This window comes from Notothenia coriiceps, unplaced genomic scaffold (assembly GCF_000735185.1).
Source record: "Notothenia coriiceps isolate Sejong01 unplaced genomic scaffold, NC01 NC01_scaffold00017067, whole genome shotgun sequence".
NCBI classification, from domain to species: domain Eukaryota; kingdom Metazoa; phylum Chordata; class Actinopteri; order Perciformes; family Nototheniidae; genus Notothenia; species Notothenia coriiceps.
Window position 1 is genome coordinate 159,140 of NW_011349768.1, and position 27,459 is coordinate 186,598.

The 27,459-nt window shown below is 40.0% G+C and overlaps 3 protein-coding genes across 3 annotated transcripts in view; 2 read left to right on the top strand and 1 right to left on the bottom strand.

The window, feature by feature from the left end:
* The window catches only part of LOC104950035 (phosphofurin acidic cluster sorting protein 1-like), a 21,330-nt gene extending 15,704 nt beyond the window's left edge, over window positions 1–5,626 (top strand). Inside the window, exons 12-14 of the mRNA XM_010776475.1 lie at window positions 2–71; window positions 3,915–4,021; window positions 5,437–5,626. Of these exons, the coding sequence (XP_010774777.1) occupies window positions 2–71; window positions 3,915–4,021; window positions 5,437–5,626 (367 nt within the window). The remainder of the gene's footprint in view (window position 1; window positions 72–3,914; window positions 4,022–5,436) is intronic.
* Window positions 5,627–13,516: 7,890 nt separating this feature from the next.
* mrpl2 (mitochondrial ribosomal protein L2) lies at window positions 13,517–17,040 on the top strand. The gene is made up of 8 exons (XM_010776448.1): window positions 13,517–13,607; window positions 13,993–14,088; window positions 14,178–14,349; window positions 15,228–15,369; window positions 15,443–15,558; window positions 15,633–15,743; window positions 16,254–16,327; window positions 16,407–17,040. Exons 2-8 carry the CDS (start codon window positions 14,014–14,016, stop codon window positions 16,614–16,616), a joined length of 900 nt encoding a protein of 299 aa, XP_010774750.1. The 5' UTR covers window positions 13,517–13,607; window positions 13,993–14,013; the 3' UTR covers window positions 16,617–17,040.
* Window positions 16,708–26,625, bottom strand: LOC104950036 (phosphofurin acidic cluster sorting protein 1-like). The gene is made up of 8 exons (XM_010776476.1): window positions 26,481–26,625; window positions 25,220–25,322; window positions 22,104–22,146; window positions 21,459–21,501; window positions 20,682–20,820; window positions 20,368–20,591; window positions 19,989–20,102; window positions 16,708–19,265 (listed from the first exon to the last, which is right to left on the bottom strand). The coding sequence occupies exons 1-8, from the start codon at window positions 26,623–26,625 to the stop codon at window positions 19,150–19,152; spliced, it is 927 nt and encodes a 308-aa protein (XP_010774778.1). The 3' UTR covers window positions 16,708–19,149.
* Window positions 26,626–27,459: the final 834 nt, after the last annotated feature.

The following is a 27,459-nucleotide window of genomic DNA, read 5'->3' on the forward strand; positions in this document are numbered from 1 at the left end:
CGAACAGGCCTGCAGAGGCTCCTCCCAGCCACCTCCATGAAAGACGACAGAACTCCAAGTCCCGCGTTGGGGTGCCTTCCCCCTTTTTTTTTTTATTGCCAAATTTTTTTTTAAAAAAGCCCCAACCCTCTTTTTAAATAATTTTTTTTTAAATAATTTAAAAATAATTTGGGAAATTTGGAAAAAAATTAAAGCTTTTTTTTTATTTCTTTTTTTCCCCAAAAAGTAACCCCTTCAGGGTTTCCCCATGTGAACCCCTAAATTCCCAACCCCCTTTTCCCCAAAAAAAAAAAAATCAAAATGGTTTGGGGGGGGGTTTTTCACCCCCCTTCCTCAAAAGGGAAAACTTTAACACTGGGGGGCCCCCCCCTTGGCCCCAAAAATAGGGAACAAAAAACACCCCCCTCCTTTGTTTTTTTTTTTTTTATTTGGGGGGCATTTTTTTTAAAACCAAAACTCCTTTAAAAATAAATTTTTTTTTATATTAAATGATTGGTTTTGGGGAAAATTTTGGGGAAAACCAAATTAAAGTTTTTTTTTTTTTTTTTTTTAGAACATTTTTTCTTTCCCCCCGCCCCCAAATACTCCTTTTCCACCCCCAGGTTTTCCCCCCAATGGGTTGGGGGGGACCCCCCTTAATCACTTCCCAAAAAAAATAAATTTTGCTGGGGGGGGGGGTTCCCCCCCAAAGGAACCCCCCTTTAAACCCAAAAACCTGGGGCATTTTTGCAATTTAGGAAAAAAAAACAACAACCCCCCCTCCCCCTTTTTTTTTTATTGCCCAAAAATTTTTTTTTTTAAACCCCAAACCTTCCCCTAAATTATTTTTTTTTTTTAAATATTTAATAAATGTTGAAAAATGGGGAACAATTAAGGTTTAAATTTTTCCCCCCTTTTTCCAATACCACCTTTTTTTTCCCCCCCAAGGTCCCAAATTGGGTGGGGACCTAAAAAAAATCCACTTCCCCCCCCAAAAAAAAAATAAAATTTGCCTTGGGGTCCCCAAAAAAAAGGAAAAAAAAAAAAAAAACTTTTACAACTGGCCTTCTTTGCAAAATAGGGAAAAAACACAAAAACCTCTTTTTTTTTTTTTATTGCCAAATTTTTTAACACTCCCTTAAAATATTTTTTTTTTTTTTTTTTTATATTTAAAATATTGGTTTGGGGGGATGGAAAAACCAATTTAAGCCTTTTTTATTTTTCCCCTTTTTCCAATAACCCCTTTTTTTTCCCCAAGGTTCCCCCCCAATGGTGAACCCCCCCTAAAATTTCCCACTTCCCAAAAATAATATGCCTTGGGTCCCCCCCCCCCCCCAAAAAGAAAAACCCCCTAAACCCAACCTGGGCCCCTTTTGGCATAGGAACCCAACACCTTCTTTTTTTAAAATTTGCCATTTTTTTTAGCAAACCTTTCCTAATATTTTTTTTATATTAATATGTTTTTTTGATTTTGGAAAACAATTTTTAGCCTTAAAATTTTTCTTCCAATACCCTTTTTTTCCCCAAGGGTCCCCCCAAATGGTGGACCCCTTAATCAACCTCCCAAAATAAATTGCCCTGGGTCAAAAGAAACCCTACCACTGGGGGGGGCCTTTGCCCCCAAATAGGAAAACCAACACCTTTTCCCCTTTTTTTTTTTTAATTGCCCCCCCCCCCATTTTTTTAACCCACCTTTTTTTTAAATAATTTTTTTTTAATATTTAAATAATGTTTTTTTGAAAAATTGGAAAACCAAATTAAAGTTTTTTTTTTTTTTTTAATTTTCCCCCCCTTCCCCCCCCCCCCCAAATACCTTTTTTCCCAGGTCCCAAATGGTGGACCCCCCTAATCCCAACTTTCCCCAAAAATAGAATGGCCCTGGGGGGGGGTCCCAAAAAAGAAACTTTAAACCCAAAAAACTGGCTTGGCAAAATAAGGACCCCCCCCCCCCCCACACCCCCTATTTTTTTTTTTTTTTTTTTTTATTGCAAAAAATTTTTAAAATAACCTCCCCCCTTTAAAAAATATTTTTTAATTATTTTTTTTTTGGAATTTGGGGACAAAAATTTAGCCCTTTTTTTTTTTTTTATTGGGCTTTCCAAATAACTTTTTTTTCCCCCCCCAGGTCCATGGTGGGACCCCCTAAATCCAACTTCCCCAACAAAATAAAATTTGCTGGGTTCCCAAAGGAACTTTTTTTAACACCTGGGGCCCTTTTTGCAATAGGAAAAAAAACCCCACAAAAAAAAAAAAAAACCACCCCTTCCTTTTTTTTTTTTTTTTATTTTTGGCCATTTTTTAAAAAAAAGCCCAAAACTCCCTAAAATTATTTTTTTTTTATAATTAATAATGTTTTTTTTGATTTGGGAAAACCAAATTTAAGCTTTTTTTTTATTTTTTCCCCTTTTTTTTTCAAAATACCTTCCCCCCCCCCAGGGTTTCCCCCCAAATGGTGCGGGAACCCTTAATCCCCACCCTCCCAAAAAATAAAATGGCCCTTGGCGGGTTCCCAAAAAGGGGAAAAAAACCCTTTTACACTGGCCCCCCTTTTTTTTTTTTTTTGCAAAAATAGGGACCCACACCCCCTTAATTTTTTTTTGTTATTTGCCAAATTTTTTTTTTTTTTTTTTTTAAAAATTTACTCCCTAAATATTATTAAGTATCTTTAAAATTATTTTTTGATTTTGGAAAACGATTTTTTAGCCCTTTTTATTGGCTTCCCCAAATACCCCTTTTTTCCAAGGTCCCCCAAAAAATGTTTGGAAAATACCCTTTTAAATCCCCCACCTCCCCCCAAAAATCAAAATTGTTTTTTTTTGGAATTCAAAAAAGAAACTTACAACTGGGGCTACATTGGGGGAACCACCAACCTCTTTTTTTTTTTTTATTTGCCCCAAAATTTTTTTTAAAACCACTCCTAAATTTATTTTTTTTAGAATTACAATTTTTTTTTTTTTTTTTTTTTTTTGATGGAAAAAAAAAATGAAGTCCCCCCCCCTGGAAACCCAAGGGTTCCCTTTTTAAACCCATGGGTTTTTTAGGAAAAACACATAAGATTTTTCCCCCGGACCCCCCCGGAAATTGTGGGAAAGAAGGAAAAAAAACCCCCCCCCGCCCTTTGGGCCGTCCCCGGGTTTGCTCGGGCCCCCCGCTTTTCCCTCTTATTCCCCCTGGAATTTTTTTTTTTTTTTTTAACCTTTTTTTTTTTTTTTTTTTTTTTCTTACTCCCCTTTTTTTCCCTCAAAAACATTTTTTTTTCTTTTAAAGCAAAAAGCCTTTTTTTTTTTTGGCCCGAACCCAAAGTTCCGTTAAAGATACCTTTTAAAATGTCCCAATCTTTTTACCACCTGCCCTGGATTCCACCTTGAGGATGGGTTTGGGGNGTGCTACAGGCCGCAAAGCATTGCACTTAGAACTACAATAAGCATGTTAATGTTAATCGAGCAGCGATCCACTAGCAGCCCCCCCCCACATTTTTCATTTTGAAATGCTCCCAATTTCTGAGGTCTCAAGGTTAGCAAGTATGTGTCACAGCAGAGCCACAAAATACAAATATGAACCTGAAAATGAGCACAAGACGGCCCCTTTGAATAATTGTTTTCATTGAAAAATAATATTGTTTTCGAGCGTTTAAATTGTTTTTAAGAGTTTTATATTATATTAAAGGGAATATCTTTGGGTAAAGGACTGGCAAAACAAAACATTCAAAGACATCACCTTCAACTTTGAGAATCTGGGATACACATTTTTTCACTATTTATAGACAATTTATAAACCAAATGATTAATCTAGAATAATAATAGACATACTAATCAAAAGTGAAAACAGTCCTGAGTTGCATCCCAAATGTTTTCCTTTGCTGTCTTTCCCACCCGATGGACCGAGCATCCTTTGTGTCCATGATCTCATGGTGTCCCTCCTGTGTTTCTGTGCAGTATGTGTCCGAGCTGCTCCACGAAAAGGGCCAGCCCATCGTGTCCACCTGCTCTGCTGCTGATGTTCAGGCTGCCTTCAACACCATCGTCACTCGCATCCAGAGATTGTGAGTCACACACACACACACACACACACACACACACACACACACACACACACACACACACACACACACACACACACACACACACACACACACACCCACCCACTCACTAGTTGAAAGACCATAGCCACCAGAAAGTGTGATCCTGCAGCCTGTTATCCAAGTGTGTGTTTATATTGGCCTGCTGCCAGAGAATTCCAGGATGCTATCGCTCAAAGGGCCGAATGTCTGTTTTTCTACCTTTTTAAAGCTGCTAGTGAGGTTTTTTGAGGAAGCTTAGAATCCGTGTCATCACCCTTGCAGAAACAGAATATTATCTATTTTATTGAAGTATTCAAGTTGTCCGTTGGTCGGGCCGTACCATTCCTGCAAACACGTCTCAGGCCATGAGGGAATTTCTTCAAATCTGTCCCAAACCTCCACTTTCGCTGAATAAGCATTTTCGTTGAAGTCACTGTGACCTCACAAAACACATTTAGCCATAGCATGTTAAATAGGATAAAGTGATAAAGCGATGCGGTGTTGGACAGACATGGATGTAACCTGCAGCTTGCCAGTGGTTATATAAATCTAATTAAGGCTTTATTAAAATGTTTATTTTAATTTCAACGTTATAAGCCGAGTTCTAAACTATTCGGTACAGCCTTATCGCTTACGCTGCTGAATTCCTCTAGTGTGAACCCATTCCATCACGATGCGTCTCTTTCCCATCTGAGTCTGCCTCCTTTCTTCCTGGGATCCATCTGCTCGGCTGCCAGCTGCTCAGGATGTCGTGTCAGAGGGAACCTGAGGCTGTCTCCGTTTGCTCCGCTGATTCTGTTAAACCTGTTTCTCTGTAATCCAGCTATACTTCCACTCTTTACACACCTGCTCCTCAGTTTAGTCCAGCTGGGGTCATGTCATGTGGAAGGTCTCTGATGTTAACTGCTCGGTGCTGTCACAGATATAGCCGGCTCCTGGGTTTCTCCTGGAATATCATCACTGAGAAAAAGGACAATTGCAACCCACACATTGTTAGGTCTTGTTTTGCTATTGGACAGTATGATCTTTCGACATTTTACTCAGAAGTCTCAAACTCTGAAGCATTCAGCTACAAAGTCATTTCTTAGATATTGTTTACACTTTTTTTAGTCTTCATAACTGAGTCGTAGGATTGTACGATCCAGATCTAAAAGCTGTTGCAATATTTGGTCTAACTCCAGAAAGACTTGCAGATTCTTGCAAGTGTCTGGTATTACAAATCATAACATAATCTGGCTTTTGATACTAAGGTATTAACCGGTTTTGAACATGGGAACAAAATACCCTCTTTTGAGGTATAAATCTTCAGACAGCTGTGAATTCTCTCACGCTCCCCCCATGACACAAATCTCTGTCTTAATTGCTCACCCCTCCTTTCCTTATGTCAACCCTCGCAGCTGTAACTGCAATGCACAGACACCCCCGACGATGAAGGTTGCGGTGGCCGGCGACCAGAGTTACCTCAGCACCATCCTGAGGTTCTTCGTGGAGCAACTGGCCAACAAGACACCCGACTGGCTCAGTTACATACGCTTCCTGGTCATCCCCATAGGTAAGTCCTCCAGGATTAGTGCAAACACCAGCTAAGGCCCTGTGTCCACAAAGCGTCTTCTTCTGGCACTCTCACCACCTTTGTTTGAAAGATTAGCAACCCGCTTTTGCTGAAGGGTGTTCTTTTTTCAATAATGACCGCCTCGTTGCACATTATCCCGCTTATTACAGGGCCACATACTAAATAAACAAATGACTTGACTCCCAATATTAATAAAAAAATATTTTATTGACGTAAACATTATCGTATTGCTTCTGCTAAGAAAATAATGGTCCTTTCCACAGCGTACCAATGGCTTGAACTGCAACAACATAACTTAAAATAACGGAAGCACTGGTCTAGGGTTGCCAGAAACTGACCATGATCAAAATCGATTATGCGGTAGCCCTGGCGAATAATAATCGATTATTCATAATCGACCAACGCATTGTTGAGGTTGAGCTGTGATAGACCAACGTCTTTTCGCAGAGCTTCCATTTAACTTCCTTTGGACTTGTAAGTTCGAAGTAGTTCCACGAGGAGGAACTCTTTTTACCTGTCGCTTTGTTCATCTTTAGTCGCACGTGTGAGGGAGAGGGGGAGCGGGCTCGGTGTGTAGCGTGCTGCAGCAGCATTCTGCTCTGCACGCAGGCTTCCTCCAAGTTTACAGTAAAACAAACTGGTGGTGACCAATGGCCATTTACAATTATTAATACTATTACTATTATTAGCATTAGTCTATATTTTGGTTGAAACTAAGCCAGAAAAAAAAAAAAATACATAAATAATAATAAAAAAATATATAAATACAATCGATTTTTCAAAATAATATTCGATTATGGAGACTGTAACGAATATTCAAATAATCGAATAATCACTGGCATCCCTACACTGGTCGGGGTTTAATTTAACTGTGCTTGTCTGTTTAGTTTCTTTTTCGCTAACAAGTCCTTAAACAAAACCAGAGCGGCCCAAACCGTGTTCCTTTTAGTGTTGACTTCCTGTCTGTGTTTAAGGACTTGTTAGCGAAAAAGAAACTAAACAGACAAGCACAGTTANGCGTCTTTGCATCGGTAAAAAAACGATTCATTCATATAAAATCCCCTCATCTTGTCAACGCTCAGCAGAGACGATCTTTGATCTTTGCTTTGCACTGCGGAGGCCGGGAGTCTCAGTTATCAACACACACGGAAGTCGAGGAGAAAGACAAACACAGCTCACCAAAAAATACCTACAAATCAAACGTTTGGCAACACTTCGGACTTTTCAAGAAAGACGGTCAACCTGAAAAATCGCTCGCAAATTGTAAACGATGCCGTGCCGCTTTAAAGTACACAAGTAGTACGAGGAACTTAGCGACGTACATAAAGAGGCGACATGGGGTCTGCGGCAGAAAAGAGAAACCTGAAAGTGAGACATATGAGTTCAATCACTCAGTGAGGTGTTCTGTTAGAGAGAGTGGTGTTTAGTTTACAACAGCCTGTGACTGCCAATAATAGTTTAAATGTCTTCCTTACTGTAAGCAGTTATGAAAGAGCTGTTTGTGAAAGGTTATTTGTATTCTTTATTGTTCATATAGAAACCACTGCTTTCTGCTCACTGGTGAGTTAGCCTATGGATGAGTGTTAAGCACATCAGGCTGGCAGCTGTATGGGCATTGCACTATGGTAGTTGTTATTTGCACATTGTTAATCATGGGCAATGCATCCTTAAATTGTTTGACTGAGGTTTTATACAATTGTACTGTACTCTGGAGAGCTTTTTAAGGTAAAAAATAAACAGCACGATGGGATGCGCAGTACTAGTAGAGAGAACCAAATATGTAAATCACTTTAGTTAATTTATGATTTGCTGCATATAAGGAATAAAACAAAATCCTCTGTCGTACCATATTGAAGTATCATTATGTTTGCATCGTGTTGAATCGCATCGTATCGAACTGTATGGCATCGTGTTGAATCGCATCGTATCGAACTGTATCGCAACAGGGGTGAGTCGTATCGTATCGCATCGCCTGGTGTTTCAAATGTATTGCTGGCAACGTATCGAGATGCGCATCACATCGGCCTCAGTGATGGAGATGCACTTCCCTAATTCATACAGATCACATTCTACTACACGGTACCCAGAGGTGACTTTGTGCATGTCTCCTCTGCAATTGACTATTTCCTTGCACAATATATACGATGATCTCTTTACAGGAGCTACTGGAGGAGCAGTAAAAAGCTAGTTCGCAGAGACAGCCAACCTCTTCAAAGAAGCGTTTCCCACATCACATGAACCCATTTTAATCAAACAACATATAAAAGATTAATAGTAACATGCACTCATTCTGAACCACTTCCAGAGATTACAGATCATCACATTTTTACCTACATGGATGTCTAGAAAAAGTGTTATCTCATTGTTGCTCTGCATTTTAAAAAACCCCATAAAATATCAAAATCAAATATAGATATTTCAAAAGGAAAGAATTCCTTGTAAAAACAAACCAGTGATGGTCATTGTAAGTTCATGTTAAGTACACCAAAAGCAGAACTACCAGAGGGAGGGCTTACAATCAGTGAAATAGTCAGCAGACAAGAAGTAACACGTTTGGGGAGAACTTGACCATATATATATATATATATGTTATACCACACATAACTGAGAGCCATTTTGTGCTGTCAATACATGAGTCAGTACTTTACATAACAGTCTATCACATGCTTTAAAGTAAATTAAGCTGACTCTAATTTGCATTTGCAAAGATACGACTGTTGTATAGAAGTTTGAACATTTAGACTCTTGCTCTCTATCTTCACTATGTTACAAAAAGGCAACAATAAAAGTAAAGCATTAATTATAAATTATAAATTATAAAACACAGGTTTTGCTTTAAGAAATATCAGACGGGTGAGAATTTTTCTTCACAATTGCAGTGAACAGTACTTTTCTCCTTGGAAGGGTTGGACCTAAGCGCTTCCCTTCCATGAACATGATTTGAAATGATCTCAAGATCAAGTATGCTCCTGGATCAGACAGCTTTTTACCCAGTACAGTCGCTCAGAGCCTCAGCAGTTAAACGCCTGTTAGGATGAAAGGCCTGACGAGCTGAGAGCATGAAGTAGCTCACAAAGAGAAGAAGCGCTTTCATGTCAGTCAGTGGAAAAACAAACAGCTTCACCTTCGTATCATTCACCGACACCTGCATCATCGACTGTTGCTTTCCTCAGACTGCTGGAGTTCATATGTCCCACGTCTTCAAAGAGTTGTGATGAAGTCCAACAGGCTGGTTTCTTAAAGCTGCCCTTGAATTCATCTTTAACATTTACTTTGTTGGTGTTCCATATAAAACATGGGCACATTAAACTAATGATAGCATCACAAGATAATAATAAATGTAGCAGCTATAACTAGTTAGAATACTAAAATACACTCACTATGTACACATCACACTTATAAACTACAGCTCAGAATCATGTCATTTGACCTTTTATCCAATAGACCTCATGACAGGGTACAGGAGTTATCAGGATCAAGTGTTAGTCATGTTCAGCAGCAGCCAGTTAAGTAGCCATTAAGAAGACACGTTCACTTCTGTAAACACAGGCACACCAGAGGAAAAGCTTTTTAAATAAATCCCTCATTCGGAGCCTATCATTATATCAGAAGCTGGTGAAGATGAGACCTGGTGCATTAAGAGATGTTTGATTATACAACAGATAGGATCAGTTCAGTAAAACGACCTATTGTAATCAAAGTATAGCCTTAGGATGAAAAACAAGGCAAAAAGGGAATATTACAAAGAATCTAGATATCCATTAGAAAACCCCCTAAATGCCTACTAAAGGTTTAAGCCATATATGAATAATGCCGTCATTGTTTGGCCACAGCTTGCTGGACCAGGAAACTAACCTCAGTTTCAGTGGCAGATCAGAGTCTCATACTTTGGCACGGTGAGGAGCTGATGAAAGAAGGACTCGTCCTCCAGCAATAGCGCTGAACGCTGGCCAAGTGCATTATAAAATGACTGTGCAAATCCACTGCGATCCTCCTTCAAATGAAAAAGGAAACCTTCAGGGTGCCAGAGGCAGATGGAAATGAGAGAGGACAGGGATGACAGAGATGAGCGCCGATGGTGGGGAGAGGAGGACGGAGCTGCTTGCGGGATGACGGTGACCTTCCCACTGCTCCGTCAGAATTAAAAACAACAACATGAGCTCAGGGCGCACATCGAGAGACGGCCCCGCCCACAGCTGGAGGAGAGCAGAGGAGGGTGGAGATGCAGGTCTGATGGGGGAGGGACACATCCTGATCTAGACTCTGCTCCTTTGCACTCATCAGACACAAAGGGATGGATCTGATGAGACTCAAAAGGGTGACACTATTTACATGTTACCATGTAAGCCACTGCAAGGCCAGCACCTACTGTCTCATTGTACTACAAAAAGCTCACGTCAATACATTCACACCTTAGGACCAACCAACACAGTTTCTGATAAGACAACTTTCACTTATAATCCAATCATTTCGCTTTTACGATCCAGCTCATAAGTGATGGGAACATTTTTAAGCCACCAGACAAAGGACTATTATATTTTAGAACATTTTCAAATGTATAAACCTCTTAAGGGACTTTAAAAGGCTTATTGACACAGCAGTGATTTAACGACTATGTGGTTTCTGATAACATGATTATACTAACTCATATTAGCCCCTAAATATCTGGCAATAGACCACCTTTGGTCTTATGAGGGAAATCAATCCAGAGTAGTGTTAATGCATTCCCAGATGTTAACCACACCTAAAGGCACCCCCACTGAAGCAATGTTTCTTATTCAACTAGTAAACAAACAATAAATCATAATCTCCTATGAAGAAAATAACCTTCAAACACCACAAAAGCTAAATGTATTTTTTGTTATAAAAAAACGAACACATTGTTACAATAACAACTGAATAGACATGTCTTACTCAGACGTTGTTTTGATGAGGTGGATCAGGAACTGACTTGTCATATGACTCAACCTTGCAGAAGGATCAAAGGTCATGTCATATTGAAGCAGGAGTCTTTCCACATCCTGCCCAGATATCAAATACCAGAGAGGGTTGCACAGAGTTATGAAAGACAGTGCTGTGTTTATAGAGAGAAATTTGCACTCTCTCTCTCGTTTGTCCATCCAGAGCTCCACTCTTCATTAGCCTCCATCTCCACGGAGGCCTCAAGCCTCACATGATCACGTCTCCCTTTAGAAAACACCATCAAGCTCCCTCAGGGCCTCGTTCGCCGAATCCTTCCCTACCACAGCATTACAGTCATTCAAATCGATTGTGCTTTTGGAGAGGACAAACTGAATGACCTGTAATTGCGTATAATTGTGTACTTTATACTGCCAAGTATAAATCTTCCTGACTTAAGGGCATGATGAAACCACTAAATACTACTTTTTCTTTTATACAACCGTATTGAGCAAGCTGAGCTTGAAATACTTCATGAGCAAATACAAAACATAGCACAGGCTGCAGGAACAGGCCGTTTGAGAGAGGGTGTGGTGCTTGATGGAATTAAAATGATCAAATACTAGGGTAGAAAAGGGAAAACAAGACAGACTATGGAGAGTGCATCAACAAGCCAGTGGACAATGTCTGTGCCATCTCCCTTGATAAACATTTTCTATCTATTTGATGAAGTTTGACACCACCGGATCACTTCATCTTGCTCTGTTTACTGCACAGCAGTCCAACAACACTGTATGGATCACTTCCAGACACAAAGCAGAGCCAGTCATCAGGGAGGGTGTGGCGGGGTCTGGGACAGCCAGGAGGGAAGTGCCACTGTCACTGCCCACAGTCATCAATCACTCCACTGAAACCAGCTGCGAGAGGGCTGCTCCCCACAAATGGTGGTCTGAACACTGCCTGCATGGATTTTGCTAACGTTACTGATGCAGAAAAACTGTATTGTTGCAGTGGAACCTGTGCTTATAACACTCACGCAGATGTACAATGGTGTCGCCCTGATCAAACACAAAGCTCGACATTTGATATAATGACGTGGTAGCTACATGTTAATGACTTTGCACAACCGTAACGAAAATTTAACACAAACAGAGTCTTCTGAACATTTCCAAGTTAATCCCAAACTAAATAAAATGGTCTATCATTTAACTCCAGCGGTGATCATAATTAAATTCACATTTTGTTTTGACTTTTGTAGCGCAAAACGGGGTTTATTATTCTACATCCATCTACATGATTTAGTGTTAGCAATATGGGCACATGTTGCCTGTTATATAAACATGGGTATATTAATTATAATGATATTGTAAATGCTCATTGAATAAGCTACCCCACAGTGAAGCTTGCTTTTTGATCTGTTAAGCGCTCTGCTTAGCAACTTTGATAGCTAGCTCCGGCTAACCAGCTAGCATCACCACTCCCTAGCTGCTCCTGCCGTTCAAACCACCACCTTAATCATTTATATACACGGTATTTCACAATGATATCGCTTAAATACACGGTCACATAGAAGCTTCACATATTTATAATATTAATTAGTGAAAGTACATCTATTACTTACCAAGAGCTAGGACTGACGGCTAGCTCAGCCCCTTTAAATCCAAAATGTCTCCGACACCGCAAGATTCTCCCAGAAGCCCCTGCGGCTGATTTAATTAAGGTGACGTCATGTTTTGTTTTCGATCCACAGGGTTGGGTCAGACAGTCATGGATGTATATTCAGATATGAGTCAAATAACACAGTCAGTAAAATAATACAAATGACATGGCCATTTATCTGTTAAAATAATTAGTACCGTTAACTATTGGATTGCCAGAAATCTAATCTGAATACTTTGGAATACATTTTAATTAGGCCTATTTCAAATTCAGACATTGCAACTTAAAATAAAATAAAGGGTTTAAAAACAACCATTTGGGATCTGGAAGTATTATTTTTTCTCTTTAAACATCTCAAATATATTAGGAAATTCAGTTGATCAAATTACTCTCCCAAAACCTACTGGCATCACTACAGGTGGGCTACAATATTATGTTTTTAGTTGAAAGTGCAGACATAATTTTTTTAATGTTTTTATCTCACTTTTAAAGACATACGACCACGCTATAAAGTCATAACCAGTCTACAGTCATAGCCCTTTATATATACAGCCCATATCATAGCCATATAGTGTCATATGAATAGCCCATACATTCCACCACAGAAAGAATACCAAGAGTATTTAGTGACATCTGGTGGCTAACCTGTGGCCAACACTCACATGAGAAAGTCATTCTACCACTTTAATATCATTACCATCTTCCAAATGATTCTACAAACAATTGACCCTCCTAAGGGAAAATATAACAGACGTCCCATTTACCCAGATAAACACAGTTCCTCTAGTATTACACGTGTAGCCTACATGAAACACACAATGGCACACCATGTACATTGTTTTGAAAAAACTAAACTTAACATGATAATTAACTCAGACAATTATTTTAAATAGAAGCTGTCTCTCTAAATTAACAGAGGACAGTTCATTATTGTGTCAACTATAGCCACCTCCTCACCCCCTGACAGCACCCAATACCTGTTGATAATATTAACCTGTATTATAAAGAAAGCTAATTTTGAATTTTACTTAGTTGAACCTAAAAATAAACTAATTTCATAATTAATGTACAAACTTAATGTTATATTGTACATAAAAAGGCTATGTTACCCAGAGGCGACATTGAAACCAGCTGATTTATCTAATGTTAATGTACTCTATGTTTTTATTATTATACAATTATAAATACAAATATTTGTTATGTATACTCTTAATATAGTACAGTGCATGTTTGACTTGTACATTATTTTGTACAAGGCAGAGCTGTATAATAGAATTATATAATATAATACGGCTCTGGTACAAGGATAGAGGATAAAAAGAAAAAAATACACCCCTGATTGGGAGTCAGAGTACACGTCATCAGTGCACGACGCAGCGTGTAGGACTGTGAAGGACGCCGAATAGAAGCTTGTGATGAAATAAGTCTAATATAAAGGTTGGTTTACTCTCAAACTGTATTATATCGCAAGTGGACATGGGATAAGGGGCACATTTCGGTGTGGTTTAATATAACAGAAATTCAAAGGAAGGTGTATTTATGGAGCTAGGTTAACCTCAGGCTAAGCTAGCGATTGCTAATGTTTATTTGGTAAGGTTACTGCAAAGTAACTGACAGTTTATCCACAATTGAGCCATTTAAAATATAGAAGGTAATACTATTTTGGTGACCAGTAACCGTTTGAATCCTCATGGTTTAGTTCAGCATTAATGGGTTGAAAACCGGAGTACTTTGAAGCTAATGTTGCACGCCAGTTAGTGGGACAAACAGATGAACTGAAGCGACAAACTACCAGCTGATAAACCTGCCCTCTGCTCCACAGATCTGTCAGGAGGACGCTGTTATGATGGCGCTGTCGTGTCTAACCCGAGCCCTGCGGTCCCTGACTCTCTCCCAGCCTGCCCTGCTTTCCTCGCAGGTAAACATCCCCTGCCTGTTCTTCATACCAGAGATCTGATCCCCCATCACAACCACCAGACAATCAATATAGCTTTCTACTGTTTACAGGAAGTTGCACAGACAAAGCTGGCACCTCATGTGACTGGTGTAGTCCTAAACCAGTGCAGAGGCTTCCTCACTACAGCCTCTCTGAAGCAGAACAAGACACAATGGAAGCTGAGGGAGAAGTATACAATCAAACCTATTGGCATGAAGAAGACCGGAGGCAGAGATTACACAGGTAGAGACTGAGGAGGACAAGGTTAAAGTTGGTAGCAAATGTGCAGTTCTGTATTTGCCCTATATTGTGTTTTCACTGATAGATTACGAGTTGTAAACAGAGATTAAAAACTGTATTTTAGTGTCTAGTCAAGGTCTAAATGGGATAAGCGCAGGAGGGGAAAAATAAACTGCCTTTACAAATAGAAGAAAGTCTTACAATTTGGCACAGAGTTTAAATCCATTTTCAAACTTTATCTGCAAGTCTAAGTAGACTAAGTAACGTTTTTGTAAATGTGTAATAGGTTATCTACAGAGCTAAAAATGTATTTGTCCTTAAGGATAAGAAAATATTCCCATTTCCTGAAAAGGGTTAAAATTAACAAAACGAGCTATTTGCAAATGTCACTCTGGGTCTCAAGACATTTTGATGGACAGTATTTTAATTATTGAACGTTTTCGCAAATGCACAACCCAAATGTGTAGTCTAGTAAACAAGTAAGAAATTAGCAGAATAACTGATAATGAATAGTAGTGAAAAAGGGTGTAGTTGCAGGCATTGCCGCCCCTCCATATACGCAGAACACGTGCAGTGCGTAGGGCCTCTATTATTTAGCGCAATTTCAAAATCTCCTACGTAGGGCCCCAATTTGGCCAAGGGCAGCACTTGTTGCAGGCCTGTTTGAAATGAGCACCAGTTTAACTGTTTTACTTTGAGAAGCCTGATAGTAACATGTTCCTCCTGTTTTATACTTAAGTCATCAATCAGAAGTCATGTTTAACCTGGGGTAGAGGGCGGAAATCATTCAGTGATATATTTGCTTTGACAACAGCTGTAGGGCCTGTTCTGACTCGAGCCAGGTGTGAGGAGTTGTTCACCTTTTTCTTTCTGCGTCACAGGAAAGGTACGAACACATGGCATTGGTGGAGGCCATAAACAGAAGTACCGGATGATAGACTTCCAGCGGCTGCGCTATGAACCAACCAAAGTGGACCAGCCCTTTGACGAGAAGGTGGTTGAAGTGCGGTACGACCCATGCAGGTGAGATCAGCTCTCACCTCACAGGACTTTTGATTCTAAAGACAGAGTTGTATCCTCATGATCTGTTCCTCAGGTCTGCTAACATCGCCATGATAGCTGGAGGCAGCCGCATGAGATGGATCATCGCCACAGAGAACATGCAGCCTGGAGACGTCATTAAAACGTCTGCAGTTATCGGACGCATGGCAGGTAAAAAGATCGTCTAACCTTGCCTCAAGATCTGTATTTCACACAACATTGTACTAAATATTTTTACTTTGCAGTCTCAGCCAATGAGGGCGATGCGTACCCGCTGGGGGCTCTTCCTGTGGGGTCGCTGGTGAACAACCTGGAGATACAACCAGGGAAAGGATCCGAGTACATTCGTGCAGCAGGTAGTTACTGTTTAGGCTCTTTCTTATGATTCTGAACAGTTAAACACTTTTTTCAATTCATTTGTCTTCAAAATGTCGTAAGGTTGTGAAGTTAAGGCCAAACACTCTTCAGTCATGGACAATCAAACTCAATTTAACACAACACCACATATTCATGTGATATATCAATAGTGTGTGTACTTTATCGCCATAAAAGATCATCATCAAAGAATGATCCATACAGCTTCTATAGAAAGACAACTTTATAGTAATAAAAGCTGAAAAATATTGATTTATTTGCTTTCATTTGAGAAAAATCCCTTTCTAAATACACACCCTACAGACCTAATACAATCATTTCATGGTAATATAAAATATGTGGAGTTGTAAGAATATAAGTGTTTTTGCAGTTTATTGATAGATTGATTAATTTAATGCAATCTGAGTGCCTCGTCGTTTGTAACAAGGTTATAGTTGCTGTCAAATGTGGTGACTCATGATATCTAACCTGGATGTATTTTTGCTTTTCAGGCACAAGTGGCGTTTTGCTCCGTAAAGTGAATGGAACTGCGATCATTCAGCTCCCTTCGAAGCAGCAGGTCCAGGTGAGGTATCCATATTTAAAATAGTTCCCTGTTTTCAAACTATGATCTGCTCTGAATGTTTTCATCTGGACACACACAGGTGTTGGAGACCTGCATGGTCACAGTGGGACGCGTCTCAAACATCGACCACAACAAACGGATCATTGGTAAAGCCGGGCGAAACCGCTGGCTCGGCATCCGTCCCTCGAGCGGTTTGTGGCAGAGGAAGGGGGGCTGGGCGGGACGCAAGATCAAACCCCTGCCTCCCATGAAGGTCTACGTCAACCTGCCCTCCATCTCTGCGAGCTAACACACTGGACATTTGCTGGATTTGAGATGGTTGTCTCTTATATTAAATCAGGTTGTTTGTCGGAAGAGAAAGTATGAATAAAGACAAGCGGTTTGTACAGAAGATTACAAATTTTAATAAACAACTGCTTGTGGAGCATGGAAAGAAACAAAACAATATAAAAATCCAAAACATATTTACATCTATAGTAAAACATGCAGAGTAATCCATATTTTTTTTAGTGGTAAATTAAAAAATACTGTCATGTCCTTTAAAATAGGGTTTGTGCAAAGACACTGGGTGGCATTTCAAGTAACAGGAGCAATGAGATGGCATTTAAACAAATGCTGATGTTCATTTGTTGCTGCGCTAAAGGATGCCAAGTGATGCCTGCTCATTGATCCAGTCTTTTAAAAACACCCCCATGCTACCTCTAGAATTAGGGCAAAAAGAAGCGAAAACTCGAGGTCAAATATATTGAAATACACTCGTCGTTGTGCCTTTTTAATATTTCAAAGACTAACATGACACATTTCCTCCAACACCTCACAGTCTGTTTCATACTGTTAGGGCCAGTTGGTGTCCCGACTCAAAGAAGATTAGTAAAGCCTTCAGAAAGCAGGAGACAGGGAAACTTGACTGATTAGTCCCAGGCAGACGCGCATGGTGGTAGCTGCTAAATAAGCGTTTCAACATCAAGTGGCAAAGTAACAGACGGCCAGAAAGGGTTATCAAGACCTCGTAGGACGCTTAAACCCATAACAGAAACACAACATCCCTATGAAAAAGGTTCATTTTGAAAACTAAAACTGCCTTCTCTTGACTAAAGGTAGTGGTTTTACAATTCAAATTTAACACTTCACCTCAAAAACAAAGTGTGTCCCAATTTGAGCTAAAATATGTAGAAAACCACATGAAAGTGCATTACAAAGTGAGGGAAATGTATGAGAGTAGTAGTGTACAAGTCAACTTCATAGTTATGAGTTCTGGAAATATATATTTGGCATTTATGTCAAGAGATAAAGGTAAGCTATTTGTGCTTTTCAATTGAGTGGATAGTAGGGGGGAATTCACAATAATACATCTTGTATATATTTATAGACATTACTAAGAAAAGCCAGCCAATCAAAGTCTTCACTTTATAAAAAAAGCAACAACTACCTCATACAGAAGGCCCTTTGTCCAAAGGTTTCCTATTGCAAAAGTTTCACGTAACACTATTCAGGGAGTACCATCGAAACACATAGCACACCAACACAGACACACAGGCAGTAACTCGGACGTCTGGCAAGGCTCCATACACCTTTCATCAGATTGAAAGTAATTCAATACTTGCATTGCGCTCGACACTGCTGTCAAAGCAAGTCACCCTCCTCAGTCATTTTACCCATACCTGTCCAACCTATCAGTATGCTTGAGACGCTATAATAAAGGACACAGCGGTAATTGCTTGGTTAGGATGTGTACACGCTTTGCAAATGCTTAATGGGGCTAACTGTGGAGTACTAACTGGTTTATTATCTCAGTAATCTAAATACTGATCTCCACAGGGACCATGAATACATTTAATGTACTATTTTAGTTTCATACTGTGACGTTTGGACTAGCCAAGAGCTCTGGTGGTCACACTGTAAAACAAACTCGACTTTGGCACATCACTGCACGTCTGGAGAGATTTGCTAAGTTTCCGCAGGTCTGTGAGACGTCCACTCAGGTAAGCCGAAACATCAAGTTGAACACAAAGGGGGAACGGAAAAACAATACAACAGTTCACACAGTCACAACTAAATTTGGCATTCAGCTGTTGATAGTTAAAATATGTACTGCTGCGTCATGTGACCCTGCTTCTAAGTGGGTGTGACAGTCTGGATGTTAGTGTTTGCTTACACATTCTTACAAATGCTCTATAGCTACATTCATTATAGCTACCTTCAAAAAATTCCTTGTTTTTTTGTTTGTTTTAGGTACACAGTGTGCCCTAAGAGCAACGAGGCAAAACAGATCTTTCTGTTCCTTTCTATAAAAGTAGTGAGAAAGTAAAGGGACGAGTAAGAAAACGGAGTTTCGAAGAGAAGGATTCCATCTAGATTCACAGCAATATTCCAACTTTCAACAACAAACACGGCCTCAAACGATCTCACGCACGCCACCGCCACACTCTTCCATTGCGTATAGAGTAACAATAAATGTAGGATTTCACAGAAATAATAAAATGTTAACAAAAACAAAGTGCAAACACAGCTGCCATTATCGAAATGTGGCAAATTGTCATAAAACCTCAAAATACCTCCGAGGCGGTAGCACAAATCTTACAAAATAGTACTTGTTCTTTTCGTAGTGTGTAAAAAACAGCAACAACACCCAAACAACGTCAACATCAAAAACATCCAATTGACAACATGAAGGTTGTGTATTAAACACGTGGTTGTGAGACAGTAAGATTTCCACAGGAAAACTATTACTGCCGGCCCGTCGGCTTTTCCTCTGATTCTCTGCATCCTCTCAGGGAGACAAGTGCAGCGGAGAGTCTGGTGGAGTGGGGGGGCGGCCGGGGTCACACAGGCTTAGTGTACCCGAAGATCCCCACTGGGAAGTGCTTTACGTGGGTCGGCCACTGGGCAGCGAGCTGGAAAAACTTCACGTCGTTCCACTCCACTCCATCGATAGTGACTGAGGACGAGAAGCAAGGATTAATGCACAAAGAAGATAACACGTTCAATATTTCAGGATGGACGCTCTGGAATTTGAATGTCAAAGAGCAGATGAGTCTGTACGGGTCATAAGAATTTCTTCTGTTGAGGTTTTCAAGTGGACTGATTTTTTGACGTCAGACATTTTTTAAATCCTCAATTTGAATACACTGATTAATGGGATCAATTGAGTTCTATTCTTCTTAATTAATATACCTAATCAGTCCCATTAACATAGATACATTTATGACATGTTGAAATAGCACAGAATGAAACGCAGATACATATTGTTTGTAACAACTTAAGTAATTTACTATAATAGCGTTAGAGCAGAGAATGCTGTTTTTGAAAAAATATGGATTAAAGCAGAATATTTAAATATACAAGATATGTTTTTATTTTTTATTATAAAAATATACCTTTTATTTAATGAAATGTGACCAATTCTTGGACACAACCCTCCACAGCCACCTCGAATGTAATCTAATAAAAAGGCTAACTCTAATAATATAAGTGTATCCTAATCTTTATCAGCAACTGTGCAGAAATACCAGGCTTAAACTAATGAAATAAACTTTAAACAATTTGATACAGCTCTAAACACGTTGTTTACGCAACTTTTAATAAGTAAATGCTATTGAAAGTCCCCCCTTCTCCAGCAGAGGGCGCTGCAGCCTCAGCTGTGTGAACAGAGCAGTCTTACCTCTCAGCATGGTGTGCTGGTGCTTGGCTGTGCAGATCAGTCTGCTGATGCCGTCTATCACCTGGCTCTTTGAGTCCAGATCCTTCTCCTTGGGCTTCTTGCTGAGAAATATCACTGGAGAGAAAAAATGAAGCCATAAAAACACATTTTCTTTAGCTTATTGTGTTATTTGTGTACTGTTTTACACAGTTTTACGAATAGAAAATGTGTTTGCAGGTCTCAGGGAGTACTAATGCACATGTTTTTTCTCTTTATTTTTATGACTTTAATCTTTTTGATTCCAATTTATGTCTAGGAACATTACCTGCTCCCCTGGCTCCGTAACCCTTACTGATGTTTTCATTAACATTGATTTATAAGCGTGTTTTCCAAGGCGTACCTTTCTTGTTCTTCTCCTTGGTGACTACAGTCATGGCCATGCTGGGTGGGGGGGTGAGTTCCCCCCCGCAGGGCAGGCGGCTGACTTGCAGAGAGCGGAAGTTACTCTTCAGCGTGTTCTTCAGTCCAACATCCCTCTTCTCCCCCTCCTTCTTCTTCTCTGGGCCCTGCCACGTCCAGTAGTCCACCTGCAGCCCCATCACCTCACTGCCAAAGCACGGAGAGCTGCAGCAGGGACAGGCGGGTCAGAGCCACTACCACTGAGAAACAATAATGTGTGAGTGTGTGTGTGTGTGTGTGTGTGTGTGTGCATACCCAGCTCCAGAGAGTGCGGTGGACACAGAGGGAGACTGAGGGGGGGTGCCGCCGATTTCCTTCCCATACGGACCGGCCGATGGGGGCGTTGGGGAGCCCAGGATGCTCGTGTTGACCCCCATCGCATCATCTGAATCCACTGCACATTGGGGGGGGGAAAAGTCTCTTACATAAAGCTTTAAAGTAACACTTTAAAAGTCACCTATTATGAATGAAACATCCATTTTTTCATGTCTTGTATACATAAACACGTGTCCCCTCTGTGTTAAGAGATCTGAAAGTTTCAGGGCAAAAGATTCTCTCACTTTTGGTCCTGATCCATTTATATAAAAATCCTGTCTGAAAATGGGCTTATCAGATTTTTGCCCTTTTGTGATGGGTTGTATAACCATAAGCCAACCAGGGTAACCCCGCCCACCTTATCACCTGACTCTCCTCCTAGAGCACCATTGTGTTCTTTTTAACCAGATATCTTGCAGAGGGGCGTGGCCAAGAGCAGCTCATTAGCATTTAAAGCTACAGAACCAGAATCAGCACTTTTGAAACAGGGCTGAAACAGAGGGGTTTATGGGATGCTACAATGCATGATCTGTTTGGTATTTCGAGCCATACACTTTTATTTATCTGAGACCTATATTATATGGTTGGAAAATAGTATAATAGGGGACCTTGAACGCTTTTTATTGAATACCACAATATATAGGCCAAATGTCCTGACAAAATAAACCCTAACCTGACAAAATACTACCACACCTTTAAAAAGAAAAAATTCCTTACCTGAAGTTGAGAGGCTCTGCTCCACAATCCCAACTTTCACAACCTGCACAAAAAGTAATCCTTCAGTGTGAAACTAATTAATGTGAAAAGTCTGCTTTATTAAATATTTCATCATAACTCAAGCCTGAAAGAAATATTTGATAGAAACCTATCATTTCTTTCATCAAGACATAATTATTCTACTTGACAGTCATCTGAGGGTGTTCCTTTGTTGCCCCGTGTAGAAAAAGTCATTTGACAGAACCGTTCATTATCGAGCGATGGTGGCATGGATCCATTAGCACATTTTGATTATATTCTTTTATGCGGGGCAACATTCAGTGCCTTCTTGGTTTTTATCTTATTATGTTGTAGAATATGTGATTTCTTAGAAAGATATCCATCCGACATTTATTTGTAATTTAGTGGATAAGTTGCCAAGTTAATTTATTTCCCAATTATCTAAGAGCTGAAATGATTGTACAGAGCTATCATTGGTATTACATAGGTGATGACTATTGTATTACTATTACCGTTTTAAGTATTGCTAAAAATATTAATTATGGTTCCATGTAGAGAAAGTACCTTTACAATAGAGTAATAAGGATCTAAATAACACAAAACATTATTCTGGCACCTCAGAATAGGAAAATAAAAAGATCTTACCCCAATAAATGGCACAAACTTCTGACAGGAGTCCTCATCAGGGCTGTAAACAGGAAGAGGGGTAAGAGGCTGTGAGTATGACCTTAGGTAGATTTTTTTTAACACTTCAGAGGTCACATGAACACTCAATGGTCCTGGAGGGAGGATGGCTGTTGCATGACCTGCATCATGTCCCATCGCAGAAGAAATGGCACATTGGGTGGAATGGGGTCATCTTGGGGGTCATGTTACAATGAGATGAATGGGGGGGGGACGCTCCTTACAACCGAAAGAAGATGAGATCATACTTATCAGCCGGGACTAGGAGCTAATTCTATACATGGGACCTTAAGTGATAGTTTGGGTCCAGCCGGGGTAACCTTGGTAACACTACTCTGAAGTGCTGAGTTTCTAGTTTAATACATGCCTTAAAAAAGATAGAAAAAAAAAAAAGTCCTTGTCATTAAAGTTACAAGGTATATTTCAACCCCAAAATGATCCAGTTTATCCATGACTCACCCCTTTTACTTTGAATTAAAAGACAAATATAATCATAACATCAAACCATAATAAGTCTAATTTATCCAGTATGCTCACTACTTCCTGAACACACGCATTTTCACTTTCAACAAGCAAAAAAGCATGTTCACATCGATGAGTGAGGAATTGATAAACAAATGACCCTTTTGGGGGTGAAGTAAAGACACACACACACACACACACACACACACACACACACACACACACACACACACACACACACACACACACACACACACACACACACACACACACACACACACAAAACTAGTTTGTGTGTTTCACGAGCCCGCAGAATAGATTCCACCCACAGCAAACAACGGAAGCGCGAGGAACGCTGCTGGCTCCCGCTCCAGTGCATATAAAGGAACGCAGCCCCCAGCTATCTGACCACCGTGGCCGGTGCTCTATTATGCCATATTTTTTACATTATTTTGTAGATTGTGTAAGAATTGGGTAGCATCACAACCTGTACCATTGTTCACAAAATTAACATTTTATATGGGGTCAAACAATATATAAGACTTGACTTTGTGAATGGAGATTTTCTTCACTTAGATTAATATAAAGACATATGTGGGTTTTGATGCGGTTAAGAATTAAACGGAATATCACATTAATATAGCAAATGACATTATTACTTTAGTTAAATGAATCATCCCAAAATATTCCATATAATATAATCCACTGATAAGGGTAAACCAATACACCACCTGAGATTCTGGAAGCCCACTTTTAAGTCAATATAACATCTTTAACAAACAATCTGCTGGGTTCATTCAAAATGGCTTCTTCATTCTTGTTGGATGTATGACACAGAAAAAGTGCATTCCAATATGTTGGGGTTGTTATTAAAGGTTGTTAGGCAAATCTTCACAGCAACAACACACAGAGGACAGTAAGAGTCAAGCGCCACACCAAACCAAAGACAGAGGTCAGGACGGAGTGCAGAGAAGTGAGTATCGAGCGTGAAGATGGGAAATGTGAAAGACACAGCAAGGGGCTCAAGCCAAATGGAGGGAGAGAAAATAAGGAGGTTCAAAAAACAAAAACAAGAGAGAAATTAGATACCTGATGTAAAAATCAAAATACAAACTTCTTTTCCTTGAATGCAAATCAAAAGGGGGAGAGGGGGGAGAAGGAATGCGACAGTGTTAAAACTGCGTGTTGTGTTGAGTACCTTCTGACCAATAGGAAGCCGTTCTTAGAGAGAGGGCAAGGGTTGGTCAAACGTCAGAAAGAAAAGCAACAAACGCACACAGAAATGCAACAAGTGTCTGCTGAGTGCGTCTGTGTTTGAGAGATGTTGGATAAGGCCTGTGCAGCTGTCACATGCACTAACCAGCAAAAGAACCTATTATTAAGCAGTGGTTCTGGGAAAGAAATCCTTTAATCATGGTTAACTAAAGATAATTATCATCCAATACCGCAGCAACTCGTGGTGTTTAATTTGTACAGCATGTCTGTGTACAATTGAAGGGGGCCATAATTAAGTTGTTACTGTAAATGCAAATGTGAAAAATTAAGATGATGGAATTCCTTTATACCTCCAGCAATTATTATATTTTGTATATTTTAGCCAGTTGTTTATAATATCTTTGAGGGTTTTAGTTAATTATTTAATGGAGTGATCTTCAACATTGTTCATTAATGATTGTGTTGATGATCGCCGAATTTATTTAGAAAACTAAACACTATTCAAGTAGTATGTAAAATAAAAAAATCTTCCCCACATTATAAAAACATAATGGTTAAAATTAAACATTTTCCAATACTTTGACCCCAGAGATGTAGAGCAGGGGTCAGCAACCTTTACCATCAAAAGAGCAAATCAGATGGAACCGCAAAACATATTTGATGGCACAGCTTATTATATATAGTTATACTATATCTGCAAAGACTATAGTTCATGGCATTTATAAAATTAAACAACAAAATAAACTGTTGACATGTTTTGGTATTTTTAACTGTTAAGAAAAGGAAATCACAAAACTCTTATCAAGAGGCAAAAAACATACATTGGCATGTGCAGGCCCTTGTTTAATTAATGAAACAAAACTTTTACATGCCTATTTGAGTCCTCTAAATATTTGATGAACATTTATAAAATAAGAACTAGACAACTTTGAAATAGTTTTAGCTGTTGCCTAGTGGCTTAAAAACAGTAAAGGATAGGCCAGTTTGTATTTCAAATCTGTTTCCAAGAAGTGTTTCCTCTGAAAGATTGCAAAAAAGTGTATGAAATAAAATAACATATTTCTAGCAAAGAAATCTGCAGATGGGCAGACGATCTGCACGTGGCTCTAGAGCAGCGGGTTGCCTGCCCCTGCTCTACAGTGACATCATCACACAGCACAGCACGGTGTGTGTTTAGTGTATGTGCTTGTTTGCATGCATTTGCATTTAAACATCTTCCTCATGCAGCTTTTCTGATTATAGTAGCTACATTTGTTCTAGGCCTCACTTTTAATGAGAATAAAGACATTCTGGGCATTTATATCAGTGCTCTAGATTAGAAATCATGCTTTAAAAGAGCACAAATGCATGCATGCATACACAGACAAACATTACATGAGTTTATACAATAACCACATTACCTCTTCTGTTTGTAGGTGAGCATTGCCTCTGAGATGGGGAACTGGTGAGACACGTTGGCGCCGACCAGATACTGAACGACTCGTCCTGCTACATCGATGTTGTCTGCAGGAAAGGGGGGGGGGGGGGGAAGAGTGTTAACAACCTCTGCTGTCTCCTGTCTGACTAACAAGCTGCAAGACAATTGATGCACATGCTAATTCTCACATACAGCAGTTGCTAGAAGAATACGCATTAATCATTTTCATTCCACTGATTTAAGGAGGAGGGGGAGTGTAAAATGTCATTAAAAACGTGGGTGAAGTCAGCCATAAGACACACAAGATTAATTGTGTGTCTAACAGAAAGCCTCTGGGCCACATGTATGTCTGCCAAAGTGATATGTGGAAACGCACTCAGAGCCATCCATGAAGGACCCAGTACTTTAACATACTTTTTATTTTCTTGGAACAACTTTTAAGATGATACAACATTATGTGTGGAACTGCCACTATTGCACCTACCGTGTGCAAATAGGTGAGGATGATTGAGGCTTATCTAGAAGGTCTGGGCAAGAAGAGTGAACATTGAGTAAAAATAATTAGAATACAAGCTGAGAGGAGTTACTGGTTATGAAACAGTCTCAGTTTAAAACGGATGCCTCTGTATGAACTAAATAAGCAAATCAGCAGCGACTAGATTGGTTATTTCAACATTTTTTTCTTAAAGCCTCTCATTGTGTCCAGTTGAGTAAATCGGACGAAATGATTTATGGCTTGCAGACTGGAAGAATTTACGTCAGCATGTTTATAGGCAAAGTGCTGAAGTGAGTAGCATGTTAAAAGTTAGACAGTTAAAAGGAAGCAGAAGGGCATTTTTCTTTAGAGGCTTTCTTTTGGCTTTTTGAAGCTATACTTTGTGGTTATGTAAAAGACAAAAGAAAAAGTATAGGGACTGTGTGACTGGATTGGGTAAAAAAAACAGCCCAAAATCTTAAGACTGCAACTTTGACAGTCTTTGGGGTGAGTATCTGAGTCAGAGTTCTGACAGCCTGCAGGGCTCCTTTAGCAGACAGTTTACAGGGAGGAGGAGCCGTGCCCTAATCGAGGACCGTTCGCTACACTGGAGCAAGCTGTAGCTGTCTCTAGCAATTGGAGGAAAACCTCTTCTTCCCATCCATCAGTCCCTGACCCGTCCTCTGACCCCATTGCATTCCCTTTCAAGTTGGCTGAACATTAGACACGCAGCTTTTCTTTGTAGCCCCATCAGAGCCGTGCATCCTACCTGAGGCGGGTCGCTCCGTCCTGCAGAACAGCTCCCTCCACGCAGTGTCCATAAAGATGCTGTTGAACCGGCTGTCAAAGGAGGCCACATACTTTGCCAGGGGATGGGAACCTGTGCAGAGAAAAAGCAATGAATGAGTACACATAGGGTATTTTCATGCGTCTCTTTCAAAGTCTTTCTAGTGCGGCAGCTTTTAGTGATTGTAGTAAATAATCTCAACTTTTCATAAAGGGCTTGTGACGTCACTGTAGAAAATGGAGCAAATGCTTTTTTTTGCCAAGTTTGTTATCCTTATCTCAATTTGTTTTGTTGTATCATAACAAAGGCTGTGAAGCCCATTTGTGGAAAAACCTGGGGAGTGTTGTGTTTTTTATTGTACTCCTAGCTCTACGGCCGTTAGAAGACCAACTCAGTCATACAATTTAAAAGGCAGGCATCTTGAGTTGGTTTCTCATGGGGAAAAAACAATGTCAAACAAACACAAAGTAGCACTCATTAGATATTATTATATGGCAAACACCACAGTGTACATTGTACTCTATAAGCAGGGGTGCACATAAGTGCTACACATGCACGGCAACAATCTGAAAGGCGTACCGTCACTTGTGTCACAAAGCGCATTTGCGTACCGACGTACTTGTGAAGCTTTTCCAGAAGGCGGTTAGATCACCGGACGACAGAGTCGGTCTCCGTGTGCACAGACAGGGCTGCTGTTAACGTCGGTCTGTACAGCAGCACTGCGATAAAACAGCCGATCACAACGTTCACATGCTGTGTTCACGAAGCTCTGCACCCGCCCCCCGCTGACATTCACGATACAGAGGGCTTCATACTCCACTAGCACCCCGAGCTGACATTCGCGATACAGAGGGCTTCATACTCCACTAGCACCCCCCAGCTGACATTCAAGATACCGAGGGCTTCATACTCCACTAGCACCCCCCCGTTGACATTCGCGATACAGAGGGCTTCATGGGAA